At 39.5% G+C, this 16674-nt stretch overlaps 1 protein-coding gene across 1 annotated transcript in view; it reads left to right on the forward strand.

The window, feature by feature from the left end:
• LOC113026743 (neural-cadherin) overlaps positions 1-16674 on the forward strand; it is a 337047-nt gene that overhangs the window by 192886 nt on the left and 127487 nt on the right. Inside the window, exon 25 of the mRNA XM_026175859.2 lies at positions 7925-8154. Within this exon, the coding sequence (XP_026031644.2) occupies positions 7925-8154 (230 nt within the window). The remainder of the gene's footprint in view (positions 1-7924; positions 8155-16674) is intronic.

The following is a 16674-nucleotide window of genomic DNA, read 5'->3' on the forward strand; positions in this document are numbered from 1 at the left end:
CAAATTGCTTCACTCACATTTGCAAAATGTTTTACTAATTGCACCGGCATTTACCGCCCTTAAAAAAACGGGGGAGGCATAGCAGAGATTTAGATGTGTGTGCTTGAAGAGGCATTTCTCCACTCGGGTCAATTTATTTGGAATGCCAGACAGAGATGTGATAGAAATGTAGAGATTACCAAGCCATCTAATTGCAAGTTTGCTCAGTGAAGTCAGGAATGACCTGGAAGCTCCAACCAAAAGGAGCCATGCAATAGCAGTAGCAAAAAACATCCAAATCTTCGTTTTTTTGGCATCGTGTTCTCCTCAACATACTGTGGCTTCTGTGACAGGAATTTCACAGCCTGTACGATGACATTCAGAGCAAGATGGCTAAACAACAGAGAGAAAATGTTGACGTTGGACCCTGAAAAAAAAATTCAGGCCGTGGATGGACATCAGGCATAGGAAGTCTAAATAGCAGCCCTGTTATGTATTGAAATAGTCTGAGGTTGTTGTTTTTTGTTTGTTATCATCAAACCTGTCTGATCAATCCATTTACATTTATAATCTCAAAGATATTTCTCCTTAATAAAGTTTTGTCACACTTAAATAAACAACAAAATGTTAAATTAATAAAATGCTTATAATTTCAGGACCATGGACAGCGCAAAAGCTGTGCTCACTCAGAGTATAGAAATAAACGTTTGTCTGTCAGACATTTCCAATTTGTTTTGTCCCTTGAAGGATATATGTTGTCCTAATACAAGAATGCTACAGAGCCCAATGTCAAAATATTGTCATAGATCTTACAGTCCTACATTGAAGCCTGTTTCTATTATAACAACTCTTTCTGCCAGAATATCTAAATATCATCTCTTAGTTTTCAACCTCGTGCTAAATTGCGGGATTCTTGGCAGATTTGACATGTCATTGGAATGAACTGACTGCACCTTTGTTTAGAACACAAAACTTTTGTCAATCACCATGAAACTATTTGGGGATTGCACTCACACGCTATTTTGCACCGCTTAGTAAATGTGACCCTTGGGCATTTATCAGGCAGTGAGTGGAATGAAAATCCTTTTCGAAGCAAGTCTCACCACTCAGCATTCTGAAATGCATTTGTGTGTTTATTTTGGTCGTTATTTTGAATCATTATCTATTTTATTTTACTTTTAAGCTGAACATTTATTACGTTTCTTATAAGACAGGAAAACTGTATATTATAGGTAATAAATTTGCACACTACACTGCAGCCCTAATCAGCACGTTCCCAGAAAAGTGCACACTGTACAGCACCATACATACACACCAGTATACAAGTATAAATGCAGTGACGTTGCCCACTATGGCATGGGCTGTATGGCAGCTCAACACAGGACTATGCATCAGGCTTCAGACATATCTGCAGCACCTTAATAAGCCCTGTCAGCATGTACTCCACAGCGGCTGTGGCTGCTTGCTGCTATTATTAATTCTTACATACTTCAAGAGTCTCGCTTCCCAGAAAACTAGACCTGCGTCACACATAGGTTCCCTAAAATGAAAAGAGGATTACTCCACCTCTGATTTCAGCCTTTCTCATCAATTAACCAAGAGCACAGTCGAAACAAGGATCTAGCTGATGCTTCAAAGCATCAGCTGTGAGAGGAAGCTCTGTTCAGTCAATTGCATGCTTTGTCTGATGTTTGAGCAGGAAGCGGCAAACATTTCTCTGCTGATTGTTCATCATATAGTCATTTGATAACGGAGATTGTTATTTTCTTCCCAAAGGTCAGTCGGATAAGCCGTGCACTGTAATCTTGTGGTCAAATGGAAAAGTCTGGCTTGCTAGAGATTAAACTCAACCTTGTTGTTCTGATCCTGGGAAAGATATTGTGAAAGTTTACCTTCTGTTCCCTTCAGCTGCTCCTCTAATCACTGAAAGGAGTCCTGAACTGAAGCTGGTTTAGAATTCATGAAATCATTTGAACTTTTTGTCAGTCATCCACAAGAAGTTTTGATTTTTCATATACGGTATGAGAGCTTGAAGTTAATCGTGTATTTCAGTGGCTATGATAAAGACAAATAATGACTTTGAGCACAATGAAGCCAACAAAGAATTATGTTTAAATGTGCTTAAATAACAATATGCTTTTTTTGTCCTTATTAATACTTTGTGTGTTATTATGTTTGAAAGAAAAACCGGTAAATCTAGTAATTATATAAAAAGTGGTGTGTTTTTATATAATTACTAGATTTAATCAGGATTTCCAAAACATTTACAGCATTTGTCTTTTATGGAAGATACAATGGCACCAGCCTCTCCTTGGTGTTTTGCTTTATCAAAGCATTTTGTTAAAGAAAACATTCTTGGAATCTTACAAGTAATCATGAGGGCTTCATAAAATCCTCATTTGTTTGACCTCTTCTGAAGGACTGCAAAAAAGACAAAGCCACAGTTAGTTCTCACTCTTTTGTCTCAGTTATTCATATAAAACTTCATCATATAAAGTAAGTATTTGGCCCTTTTGTGTCTATTTAAGGGACAGCTGTGGCTCAGAAGTTAGAGCGTCTGGCTCCCTCCCCGCATATCAAAGTGTCCTTGGGCGAGATACTGAATCTCGTATAAACGCCTCAGATCCAGCCAAATATGTGATAGAATAAACTGTGTGAGTGTGTGTGTGTGCGAATGTGGCATGTAGTGCAAAGCGCTTTGAGTGGTTGATAAGACTAGGATAGTGCCATATAAACGCAGTCCATTTACCATTTATTTGTGTAAAATCACAAGCCTTGAGGCAGGAGGGCATCTGTGCACCGCCTCCAATGAAGCCTCTGGGAAGGAGAAAGCAGAAGTCAGTTGTGAGGTTGGATCAAAGCCAGGTGCAAAGGCTGCCACACTGCGTTAGGAGTTACTACCCTCTCCCCCCGCCAGCCCCTATCCCTCCTGACTGTCTCTCTGTCTGCCTGTGTCCTTGTTTCTCCCTCTGGACTGACTGATGGGAGCTGACATTAGCCTCGATCCCTCACGTTGTATCCGCTGAGCCCATTCTGAGCCCCCTGTCTTGTCTCTTAATGCCTAGGCTCTGTCTCCTTCTCTACGCTCACAAACCTAATCACCCTGCCCACCCCTTTTATATATATATATATATATGTGTGTGTGCATTCTTTTACTTCGTTCTCTGTGAGATGAACTTTGAGTCTCGTAGTGCTGATAACAATGAAATTAGTTTGGGTTTTCTTACGTAGAGCAGTTTGTTAGTCCTGGTCCTTTGTGTATTGGCTCCCATCTACATGTTAACTTGCACAATTGAAATGTTTTTGTTAACAGCTCTACCTGCTTAGACTCTGGCCTCAAAGATATTCCTTCCTTTTAAGCATTTGCCTTCTTAAGCTCAAAATTCCCTGGAAGATACCCACTTGATCTAAGAGTTAACCAAAGTCTGAAATATATTTTTGCAGTTCTCTGAGATCTTAAGCTGAAATTCCATTAGTAAAGGTTAAACACATTGAGACTGACTGAGATTACATATATGAAACAGCCTTTACGTTTAAAAGTCATTACATGTGGTAATATTTCAAAGTAATCTAAACTAACCAAAGCCTTGAGTTTTGTGTAACCAAACAGCCCAAACCCATCACATTTTGGTGACTATTACTATTGTGACTATTATTAGTTATAATCTGAATCTGCTAGATTAGAAAATTGTTAACAAAAGGACTTCTGGGATGTCATGCTAGGAGAAGCAGCCTGATTCTCCTGCTGTGGAAGAGAAACAAACAGCCAAACAATTAATGCAAACTGCCTTTGAGAAAACCTACCATGTCTGCTCAAACCAAACAGGCAGAAAAGAAAGCAAAGCCACAAGAAAAAGATGATAAACAAGACCAAATGGACACCGGTGAGACATGGATTGAAGAAAACATGGCTGCTGTGCTAACTGAGTTGCACAACTCATGAAAGAGCACACTCAGGCCTCCCTAGACACAGAGGCCACTTTATTGAGGGTGGAAGCCACTCTATGCGATGTGGAGTGTACTGGAGTGTACAACAAAACTAGAACAAGAAGTTGTGAATATTGAACAGAGACTGAGTGAAGTAGAGGACAAAATACTCCAACATGTAAGAGCTGTTTGTTATTTAGGACACAGATAAGAGAAGTTATGGGTCAAGTATGATGACCTGGAGTCAAGATCAAGATGGGACAACCTACACACGCTGTGAAAGAAGACGGGGAATATGAGAATGAAATGAGTGATCTCTTAACAAACCTCCTGCTCACATCACTCGAACTAATGGAGGATGTAGACCTGTGTCAAAACAGGTCTCACATCCCAAACCACGAAGCTGAAGCACTTTGCCCCTCCAAGATCCATTACAGTGAGATATTTCTGACTACAGAGCTGAAGAAAAGATACTCGACTAAGCTTGGAGAACACGGTGGTTGACATATCAAGAGTTTTTGTACAAAACCTTGACTGTTATGGGAATGTGGACTGGATAATGGTTATACGTATAACGTCAGACTCACATGTCAAATGGAAGGGTTGTTGTTCAGAGAGGGGTCAGCCAAGGTGGTCGACTCCAGTTCTCTGCTTTAAATATTAAACCTAAATTAAATATGGCAGAATTACAACATTAAAGCTGTAAATGATGATATGACCTCGTTTCTTCTATCCCTATTCCCTAACTTAGAAAGGTTATCGGATCAGTCAATCGAAATCTCAGACACTGATGTTGGTGGGACACTGGCCTACATCTAGATTTCTGGTGTCATCGTGAGTTCAGATAGGGATCGTCATAACCTCTGACATGTTTCAAAGCTAACTATCGAAAGCTGATGGGTGAAATAAAAGCCAGCCTAAAAACATGTGGGACAAGTAGAAACAATACACATGAATGGATTACCTAGATTACTCGTTTTGTTTCGGTCTTTATCTGACCTACATTTAAAATAATAAATAAATGACTATCTAAAGTCATTTAGAAAAAAACAAACAAACTGGAATTGAATTTGAATACCTGAGAAAAAAAAATTGGGCAGCCCAGCTCAAGTCAGTGCTTACATGAATATCTCAAGATAACGAAACCAACTGGGTCAGGATGGAAAAGAGTGAGGGCTCCACATATTTTAGATATAATGCCATTCAAGAGTGAAGATATCAGGAGAGGAAATAATTCATGACAAGGTAAAAAAAAATCCCCACTGTGAGAAAAAACTAAGATTCTCAACTTCAGCTTCCAGCAGGTGAGGATTGCACATAACTCTCACTTTATTCCCTCCCGACTAGAAGCAGGGTTTAGAAAGTGGGAATGAAACAGCTCGATACTCTTGGACCAGATGTTTGAAGCAGAAGACCTGGTGTTCTTTGAGCAGCTTCAGCACAAATATAATAAATATGATCGTCCACCACATTATTTTTCAGCTGTAGAGAAAGGCAAAAAATGGGACAAGCTGCATGCCGTACCATTAAAATATGAAGCAATTTGTTACCATTAACACCCCCCACCCGCTCCAAGCCCTTGTCACATCAAAATTTGTGAACATCTCAGGTCAGTGGTGGAGGGACTGTGGCTTGGTAAGAGAACACACACAAACTATCAGACTACTGCCAACATATACAAAATGAATTCATAAAGAGAAGTGTCCTTAAACCATCTTACTCTGTATATAATGGGACAACTGCCAGAAGGATTAAAAGGCGACAATAGGATATTCCTACTGAGAGTCTTTTTTATTAGTTGATAAGAAGATGATCACAACCTCATGGATGCGGCCGCAGCCTCCCACAGTGGATCGATGGAGGGAGAAGGTTAAGAATGTTTGCTACATGGACAGCATACTACGAGATAACAACTAAAACTGGATATATTCTCAATAAAATGGGTCCCAGTTGTCTCTTGTTTCCTCATTTGAGAATATTTTTTTCCTCTTCTGTTTTTGGCACTACCACTACTTTGTGCTCGTCTCTGCTGTGAGTGACACATATTGTTACCTGTCTCTGTAATAATGAGTGTTGTTAGGATTGTTGAATGCCATAATTTGTTTGTTTAGGTTTCATTTCTCTCATGTCATGTGACTACATAGCTAAATATGGACATTACACTCTGTTGCACTTATGCTGTGTGTGTGAAAAAGAGACGTGATTGATTGGACGGTCTGATTTCACTTGATGAATGGAAAAAAAAAAGTTCAAAAAGAGAATAGAAAGTGGAGTGCCACACGGAGCTATCTCTCTGACTCTTTTGCTCCTTTATTTCATCCAAGCTGTCTAAGCTGTGTTTCTCAGGCATTTGCAGCATCCTTTAAACCTGTGGGCTCCATGAACCTCATCATTCCCATCATTGTTCATTGTTGATCTGCTCTTTCTCTACGTACAGGATGAGGTCATTACTTTATAAAACATCACAAGTGTTTAGATGCATAAAAACTGTCCATATTTTGAATAGAACATTGGTATGAACATGGATCTGAGTTAGAGTTTAGCTCAGTGGAGCAAAAATTCAAATTATTTAACACAAGATTTCATTTTGTTGATTTCAGTCCTGACACATAGGATCTGTCCATAATCTTCAAAAAGTATATTTTGCATATTCTAGCTCTGTATTAATTTGTGTATTGTCTGTTATCAATATCCAGTGTTTTTCTACACACAGACTTTAATTGGCTGCACACTGGCTGCCAAAGTATATTTTGTAAGTCATATTTTAGCTGTTACTTTCTTGGTCTCATTTTGAATGTTGAAGGTTCACTGGATTGTGAATAATATATGTGAATGTTTGATAGAGTGCACTGAAGTGTAGAAGTGCTTGTATGAATAGGTGAATGAGGCTCAAACAGAGTAGAAAAGCGCTATATAAGAACTAATCCATAAAGTTGCCTTTGTTCGTCTGCTGGGTTGTTTGGCTGTGGATATGATTTGGCTGTTAAGGCTGGTTGGAACAAGCTAAACTGATACCAATCTGGGCTTTTTTTAGTCTGTGTGTCGAATTATTTCTTGACTTTCTACTGCATTTGTTGTTCTTTCCATCCATTATCAATTAGTCGCAGTGAATTCCTGAAAATTCTGCAGAGATAATTTTATTCTGTACGGTTGGATAACATTGGTACTCTGCTGACTTCTCACTGACTAATGCTGACTGCTTTTTGCAGGTGCGTACAACAACACCTGGGTGTTAACATTAAAAAGAAAATAATTTTAACTTCAACTTTCCCAATTATGGTGCTGTATGGGAAGCTTTAAATGTGGTGCTCATTTAATCTCTATAAAGGCAAAATTGTCCGTGCCACTCCTTCAATTATTTGCATATACACAGTGCCAGCTTCTGGTTATTATTCATGATTGTTTTGATCCAAAATCTGATGATAAGTGGTGTCTCATGGGAGTTGCAGGGCCATCTACTGCCAGAGATTTGGTTACTGCTGCCCAGATATTCACTGTGTTGGCCAGGTTAATGCTCCTACCTGACAGACTAAACGTCTGTCAGCTAGGATCGCCTGTCCAGTCTTTGAACATTTGTACGAGTCTTTGGGGTAATTTTTACATTTTGAACAACTGGAATCAGACTGGCACTGAGAAGCAAAAGAAGAGTAACATTTTTCCCTCAAAGGTTCACAGCATTTTATGATTAGAACCGAATACAAAATCAGCAAATACGTTTATTGAGAGGAACTGAAATCAAACTCCTGAGCACTTTCTTCACCAACAAACATACTGTAGGCGCACTGAAACAAACACACAGGAAAACAGACGCAAAATAACTTACAAACAAGTGATTTTATCAGATACAGTAAGCCTTTTGAAATAATTTATCATCATAGCTCTAGTCTGGAGTGTTGTGGACTATTTTTTACTTTAGCAGTTTGAAAATAATTGGATTTATCCTTGAGCAGGGGCGGAAATAATGAGGCCACTTACAGTTCCAATTCTCTGTGTGTGTGTGTATGTATGTATTGCTCAGACATCACAGCGAAGGAGTTCATTGAACTGAGGGGGAAGCAGCGGAGCCGCTACGAGCTGCTGGTGGACTTCCTGTCTGAGATGCTCTCGGTCCCACCTGATGATGTCAACATCTTTAGCCTCATGGACGTGAAGGAGCGAATGCTGGATGTTCGCTTTGCTGTGCATAGTGGCCCATCTTTCCTTCAGCCCGAGAAAATGCATGGTTACCTGGCCGCTCACAAGCAAAAGGTAGGTTATTCTTTGTCTATTTTAGGCTTTTCTCAACACTGACACTCAGTTTTCTCATAATAAAGGCCACTCAACCTGATTATTGGCCGATCTGTTGACAACACAACCTCTCGAATGACGCTCAAGTAATCTAACCAAGTGTACGTCAGTGAGCAAGTGCACTGCAACGCCACTTATAGGGTAAGACACTCTGACATCTCACATGCACGTGAGTAAGCCTCCCAAAATTGGGTCGTGCTCTCTCACTGTATGGTTGCAGTTGTTGGTTGCAAGCACAAGTTTTGCCTCTGGCAGTGTTTTGGTTGATGTCTACATTAAAATCTAACATATCAGTTAGCAGTCAAAATCTGTGACGTTTTCTCAGTTTGCTGGATGCATGATGCAGGCCTGACAGTCACAATTCTAGACAATACAAAGAAACCAACCAACCAACCAACCTAACTGCAGCAGAGATAAAACAAGTGGTGTGTCAGATTTGTCAGATGAATTCACCCGGAGCCGCAGATGGTGACTAACAAAACAACCAGCTACCTAAAGTACAGTACTGCATATAAAACACTCCCCCTAAGCCTGTCACACAGGTGCTGTCACCAGATCTCCACACCACTGATCTGTCATCGGGTTTATTTTAGATTAGGTTTATATAATAACATATTGTGTTAAGATAACCAAAATATCACTGCTTAGACCTCGTATTCTTACTGTGCCTGGAACTGGAAATATATCCAGGTCAACATTAGATAGCTAGCAAATGTTAGCTAATTAGCCCTAATTAGCACTGACTTCTTATTCATTTCCAAAATGCCAGCATAACTGACACACCCAGTTCAAAAACACACATAATTTTCTGTACTTTTGTATGTTTCCACCTTGCTGGCGGTTTAACTGGAGAGACTTTACACAAAATGTATTTAAAGCATCACCGAAGTCGGCACACTTGTCTCCTGCTTTGGAAAAACAAATTTGACCTGATTTCTATGCTCAAAGCCTTTTTGAGAGAAAAACATATAGTTTATTTTCTATGCCTCTATAACTATACCTGACTGTGGTTTTCCCTCCCCTGACCCATCAAATGCCAGAGTGTGGCTGTGTTGTGTACAGCTGTGTCATTTGACACCTGTAGCACACACTGTGCCCCTGAGACAGAAGGACCTGTCACGGTACAGCAGCTGCCAATCCAGGAAGCAAAATGATAACATTGCTGCTTGATGGCCACGTAGGTGCTGAGAGAAAGCACAGTGTATTCTGACTTGGTGATGCTCATCAGGCTACCTATCGAAACTGCTAGTTGTTGTCTGTAAACAATAAGCTGTCATAAATGGGGGAAACCTGTCTCACCTGCTTCCACAGCAGTGTAGGCGGTGCTGACATGCAGCAGTAATATTCACCAAATACTGCTTTCTGCTGTGATCTCTATTGCTTGAAAACAACTCCACTTTGCAGCCCTGACAGGCCAATTGACCTACAAAAAAAAAGCCCCAGTGCAGCAGTTGTCTGTATTTCCCACATACAGTTTAAGTGAAATAAGCTGCTTTCTGTGGGTTATGATTTTCTGCCTACAGCTGGTTCCAATCATAAATTCCTCATAACCATTATTAACCCACTGATAGTCTGTACATAGGTAATATTCATTTTTATAATCCTGATTTTTATGCTGATGATATCTTTGTATATGTGTTGACTCCACCACAAAACTGTACTCCCCCAAATGAAAGCTGCTTTTCAGGGCAGCACACCTCCAGTTGAGTCCATAATATTTGGGCTTTTTTTTTTTTTTTCATTTTGCACATTTTAAATGAACCCTTTTAAAGACTAAGGATTGTGAACATTGTGGCTCTATCTATATTGGACAACATTACAAAAATAGTAAACTGTGAAAAAAATTATTATGCTTGCTTATTTTAGAGACAGAAAGATAAAGAAATTAATCTTTATGCTTGCACTGCCTTTAAATGACTGAATACTGTCCAATATGGTGCATTTTGATTAATTACTATCACCCCGACCTGTTAAATGAAAAAGACGAATGGTCTTAATTGGCAGCAGTATATCTGTGTTTTTATTTATTAGAACACAGATGCTCACTAATCAGTTCAGATATTCAACTTTCTTAGTTGAGGTCAGAGGCAATTATCCAATAAAGGGAGAGTTTGGACTCTCATCAAGACTGATAACTGGGGAATACTGGTTTCTGCTATACACCTAAATATTGTGAAAGCTGAAAATATTTCTCCCTATTTAAGTTAAGGTGGGTTTTGTGTGGAGCGGAAATAACAGTTTTAAGTAAATGAATTTTCTTGAGTCTGCGTTGATGTAATTTGTTCAGGTCTCTCTAGCAAAAGAAATCTCGATTTTTGGCACAAATAAACTTAACCAAGTAACAAGTAAAAACAGATGCTCATTTGTACTGACAACTTCATTTATTTACTCTGCAGCACATTAGTGGTTGTGCATGACAAGAAAACAGGCTGGCACAGCCAAGTGAGCATCAAAAGTGTCTGAGAAATTGATGGATTTAGGTCATTTTCATCTACATCATGTCTCATTAAAGTGAAAGCGAACCTCGTAGGGAAAGACACCAGCCTTGACATCCAAACTCTTCAACTTAATTTCTTTTGCACAACACGTCTGTAAAGGATGTTTTTGACTGGCAGTTTTTGTAAGTGCAGGGTTATAAAATTGATGCCCTTTTTATTTATCATACATTAGCCTGGAAATAAATATGTGACAAGGCTGATGATACAAATGGTGTGGCAGCATCTGTTGGGCATTAGTTAGACATATGATTTAAAATGCTGAGTGAAGTTAACATTTGGTTCCTCCCATGAGTGACCTGTTGGTTATACGTTTTTACCCACTAAAGCACCATTAAAAAATGTAATCTGGTTCCACCCAGTTGCTGTAGCTCAACAACACATGTTCCCTTTCAAAACTATGAATCAATACATGCATATTGTTTATAAGCAACAACTTAGGCTGCTGTTGTTCATGAAAGCTTTGCTGCTTTTAATAATTTATAGTTTAGTCCAATCACTCCCTGACAGATATAAGCAGCAGTGATTCATAAAGCAGTGCTATAATTAGCAGTCCAATATTAAATGCATTTGAACAGATTCTGCAGTTCACATGCTCAGAAAGCTTGTGTTATTCAACACACTAGTAAGTGACAGAGTGGTGACTCGAACAGAGTAGCTGTACTGAGTGATGCTTTAAAAAGGTGTCTGATACGTTTTGTTTTGATGACATAATAATTAAAAAATGATTTCAATAGCAGAGATGAAATATTTGAACCAACCTTCATCTCCACAACCATCCAATCCAACAACATTCTCAGGGCTATGTGGATGACACATAGTCCTGTCTTACTTCATAAAAATCAGACATGAAGCTGTTTGTTACCTTTTTTTATTTGGTATTGTCATTTGGTATCTGAGTCTAAGGTTCTCCCTAGAACTTAAAAGGTTTCCAGTGGAGTTTTCACAAAGAAATGAGTTATTAGATTGTTATATCCTTGACAGGTTTTCTTCTTCTTCGTTGTCATATTTTTGCAAGGTATTGAGCTTACGGTGTATTCTTCCCTGAAAAGATTGTTGAGGGTAGTTGGTGCTATGTAATCCATCCATTCTTAGCTGCTTATCCAATTCAGGGTCGCTGGGGGACCAGAGGCTGTCACAGCTGTCAAAGGGTGAGAGGTGGGCTACAGTCTATCAGAGGGCTAACACAGGAAGACGGACAATCATTCAAGCTCACGTTCACACCCACAGCCGATTCAGAATCACCCATTAAATTAACATGCATGTCTTTGGACTGTGGGAAGAAGCCTGAAAAACAAAAAGCAGAGAATATTAAGTAATATTTGGCCTTATCACTAGGCTCCATTACAAGGTTCATGAGGTGATTAGCAGTTTTACTTAGCTCCTGATTGTCTGATTGACAGTGGCATGCTGAGATTTCACTCAGTCTGTTCATGTCAAAATTTGCCTTTAATAGTTTAAGAAAACAGTTCATATATTTTTTGAAACCTTAAGGAAATCAAGATTGAAAGCAAAAAGCCCATGATACTGTTGTGCAAGTGCCAGCACTGAGTCTGACATGGACCTGATTCGAGAACAAATTTTTAGGCTGGAATCAGCTGGTAATACAACACAAGTGTTTGGTCGAACCGTTCTCGTGTATCCAAATGAACCAGATCTGCTGTAAACAATGTAGAGTTTAATTTAACCACTCTGTGCGCAGCAGGTGTGAAAACACCTCGGGGTGTGATCACATCTTGCGTGTTTCTCAAAAGGGCGTTCAGTGTTTGCACTTTTCTCCAGCAGATTGCTTTTCAACTGTGTTTTTAACTTGGTCACATTCAGCATTAAGTGTACTGATCACATGGACTGTGAAGAAGTTACAGCTAAATACTGGAGTTAACCTTTCTATAGGCATTTGATTTCTATATAGTGGCTTCCTGAAACATCATATATCTTTGTCTCAGTAAAGAGGGCAACACTTGCTAATTGCGAGAAGCTATTATTTAGTTACATGTTTCTATTAAACTCACTAATGTCATAAATGTGGTTGTGTGGTTGCCATCTTTCCTTCATGATCATTTTTAATTTAACCTTTATTTATAAAAGTAGTCCCATACCACATCCACATCATTGTGGAGGTATTTTGGCTCACTCTTGTTTAGCAGCTTCGCTTTACTGCTTGCTTAGTGTTGCATGGTCGGAGCTCGGGGTGAATTCATTGGAACGTCCACTCCTGGAAAGACTTCTGTTTTTATAAAAGTGGTCACACTTATTCACAATTACCTATTAAGCTACGTTTGATTAGGCTGATACCTGTCCACATATAGAAGAGGGGAAAGGTGTATTTAATTTCTCACACACCACATCGAGTCCTGTGAAAACCTTTTATTGTGCCTTTAAATGCTGGGATGTTGCAAAGCATTATGCTAAATCTCCACTGTTTGTGTGAATCAGAAAGAAATGCTGTTGTTTTGTTCTAAAATGCTTTGCCCGTAAGCGTATTTTTGTCTTTGTTTGTTTCACTGTGATCTGTAAATTGTAAAGCACGCGTGATTGAAGTAGACTGACTGAATGTGGAAAAGCCGCTGAGCCATCATCTCAGGTTGTTCGTCATCTGCTTTGTGAACGGGCGGTGAGCTTCGTGATTACACTTGTGCTTATTTACATGAAAAGGAAATGAAAAGGGAATGTAGTGTTTTTAATGGTCAGGCTGTATGTTTCTAGAATGAGGTTTATGTCCTTACTTTAAACTATCTCGTTAATTTAAATAGAAAAAATGATACAAAAATGTTGTTAGTGGTTCATTTAGAACAGATGTTGCTTTCCTGAGCTCAAGGTCATCTTGTCCTCTTGTTTGACATTTCTATAAACATGATTTCATGAGAGAGAGAGTTCAGTCCTGAATGTTATTGCATTCCATTTTATTTTGCTTATACTCAACCCTATCTTAGCCTTTTGAACCAAATAAACATGCATAATTATGTTGCATTTGGCCTCCCGTACTAATGTACTGAACAGCATGTCAGTGTGTTGGATATACACATGTACATTTTAAACAGTTCAGCACTAGGACTTGACTTGCTGCATCAGCCTTCCCAGTTTGTAACACCGGGGATGAGTATATTTATCCAAACAATCCACTTCTGGTTTAAAACCCTTTTTTGTGTGATGCCATTTATGGTGTCCAAAGTTTTACCTCAGCCTTGTGTAAGAATTCAAATCATTTCTGGTATGTGGGACACGGGAAGGTGAGACCTGATTTTGACCGTTGTACTGGATTATTTCTGGGCCAACCAGGAAAAGAAAATATATTATACTTCATGGTCCATGAGTATGGAAAATCCATTTAAATCCAGCTTAATTTGACTCTAACAGAAATACACAGTGTGTAGTATGCTTGTAATTCAGTACTCTGGCTATTGCACAAAAGAGAGGAAGAGGGGGGAAACAACAAAAAGAGAAAAGGAATCAGAGCTGTACTTTGTTGTGTACAGTTATATTTCTGTATTTAATCGTATATTGTATTTCTAAATTACATTTATAGAAAGGAAAGGTTGTATTAAAAAAATGCATTCCACCACTGCAGAAAAGGAGTTGGTAAAAAACAAACATTTTACTATATCACACTAATGCCCCCTGGTCGCTGGCTTCAGTCAGACCTCATTTCACGTTTCAGAAGTCTGAATGGAAGTAGGGGACCTGTGTGTGTGCATGTGTGTGTTTGAGAGAGCCTGAACCATAGACGTTGAATTGTATGCATTTCACAGCACAGAGAGCTGAACTGGTGTCCTCGGAGGGAAAGATGAGCTAGTTTGGATTTGCATGTGTGTGTCTGTCAGGGAGAAAACCGTGAGAATCCAGCTGTGGTCCCGGTGGTCAGCTCAGGTCATTCGCCACACTCAGCCCTCAGCCACGTTCTTTTCAGTTAACCTCTTGTTGTTTCACGTGACTATCAAAGGATGGAAAGATTTGCAAGTGTAGGATGAGGAAAGCAGAGAGGGAGAGAAAGATGTGTAAGTGGTGAGGTAGCCGGGGCTTTCAGGTGTGATTTGTGAGGAGAGCGCGGAGCTTTTCATCTGAATTCAGCCAGGTTCTCCGGAGAAGACATTGATCAGAATGAGATGTGAAGCGTGGCGAGAGAGGATGAACGAGAGTCGGAGAGATTGGGGAGGGTGGGGGAGATTGTGAGGGGGTGGAGCTGGATGAGAAAGAAAGAGGGAAAGGAGGGGGGGTGTAGAAGATGAAGCAGTTCTTATTATTAATGTTCTCAATTCTCCTGTAATGCCTCAGAAGTAGGAGGGTTTTTAAAAAAAAGTCTTTATACCCTCTCTATTTCTGCTTGCTCTACCTCCATAATGGAAGTTATCCGTCAGTGTTTTCAATCCATCACGCTCTACTTGACTGCTAATGATACTACACTGGTTTTTGACTTTTTTAAAAAAATCATCGGTATGGTGCTCAGATACCAAGGTTCATGTTGTCATTATAGTAATGTGGCCCCGAGGGCAGGGGAGAGGACTGAGGGAACTTCTTAATGCAGTGGAACAATAGTCCAAGGAACAATAGATCCCTTTGGTCCTTTATTCCTTGCTATACACACTGTTCTGCCTTTGAAATTCAGTGCATGTCTCAATGGAGACCAGATACAAAAGATGGAGCACGCTCATGTCTGTGCAGCCATTTAGGCTCCTGGGGATGCAAACTCCAATGGAGAGTACAGTAGTGTTCTTTTAAAATAAATGTCTTTCAAAGTAAAATGATTTAGAAAAGAATGACAGATCGGCGCACGCTGCAATATTTCTTATTTATGTATAAATAAGAAATATTGGATGAGAGAGAGGGAAACATCAAATCTCTTCTTCTTTTGTGAGTATTTTGAAATGCCTTGTTGGTGTGCCAGAGTAACAAGAAATACTAGAATGAGCAAAGCCCTCCATCTGGTGCCGTTGAATAGGACGAGACCAATGTAGTGATTTCCTGCACACATGGCTGTGTAAGACGCTAGCAGACAAAAATTATTATAAAGTTATTTTCAGCTCACCCACTGCTTTAAGAACCAACTGACAGCCAGCATGACTCTGACTCCACCGCAAAGCACCTTATCCCCAGATATCTTACTCCTCCTCATACTCCCTGTGTCTGGCATTCCCCTCTCCATTGTACCCCTTTCTCTCCTTTCCCTGCGGCATAGTCTGCCTCTCACAATTTGATTTATGTGCTCAGTGTGTCGCAAACACTTTTGCTAAACTGAATACATACAAACATACAGTCTCTGTCTCGCACCTCCATTTATACCGCTCTCCACCAAGTTCAAACCATGTCATCTTAACCGTTTGTAAAAATGTTTGAACATCTAAGCTGTAGAAACCAGCACATGTAGTTCTCTTATGCAGGTCACGTTTCAGTCTACTGCAAAGGATGACGTTTGCCCTCCAGTTCCAGCAAATATTCAAGACAATTAGAACTTTTTAGCAGCTACACTCAAAAACGTTCACCCCTGCTGGATTCCATTACGATGTCACAATGGTACACAGTACACAGCAGATGCCGTTTTGTTCAATCCGAGTTGCATGCTGTGTTTCAGATATATTTTTTGAGATCAAAGGCACAGCTTGAAACATAAAATTTTGTAAAGCTTAAATTGTTTTCACTTATTACTCTAACAGAAACCTTGGAGAGGACCAAAAGCATCCTCATTACTGTACTAACTACATTCATTTCAGTGGAGGAATATGTCAGTTATTGTTTATCTTGTCAAGATATGATGACTGATATGGTACACCATTGTACACATTCTGCTATTTTTGTAAATGTTGAGCATACAGAGCCAACAGCTCTTCCACCAATATACATAACAACTTGAGTCTCGAGTCACTCGAAAGTTTTCCTTTAAAGCCAGGCTGCTATTTTTTTTAGCCTTAACAAGGTGCTGCACATCGCTCAACATAAACATACAAATGGATATTGTACACTTAAAATTTGAGAGTGTGCCTGGAGGAAAACA

This window comes from Astatotilapia calliptera, chromosome 1 (assembly GCF_964374335.1).
Source record: "Astatotilapia calliptera chromosome 1, fAstCal68.1, whole genome shotgun sequence".
Classification (NCBI taxonomy): domain Eukaryota; kingdom Metazoa; phylum Chordata; class Actinopteri; order Cichliformes; family Cichlidae; genus Astatotilapia; species Astatotilapia calliptera.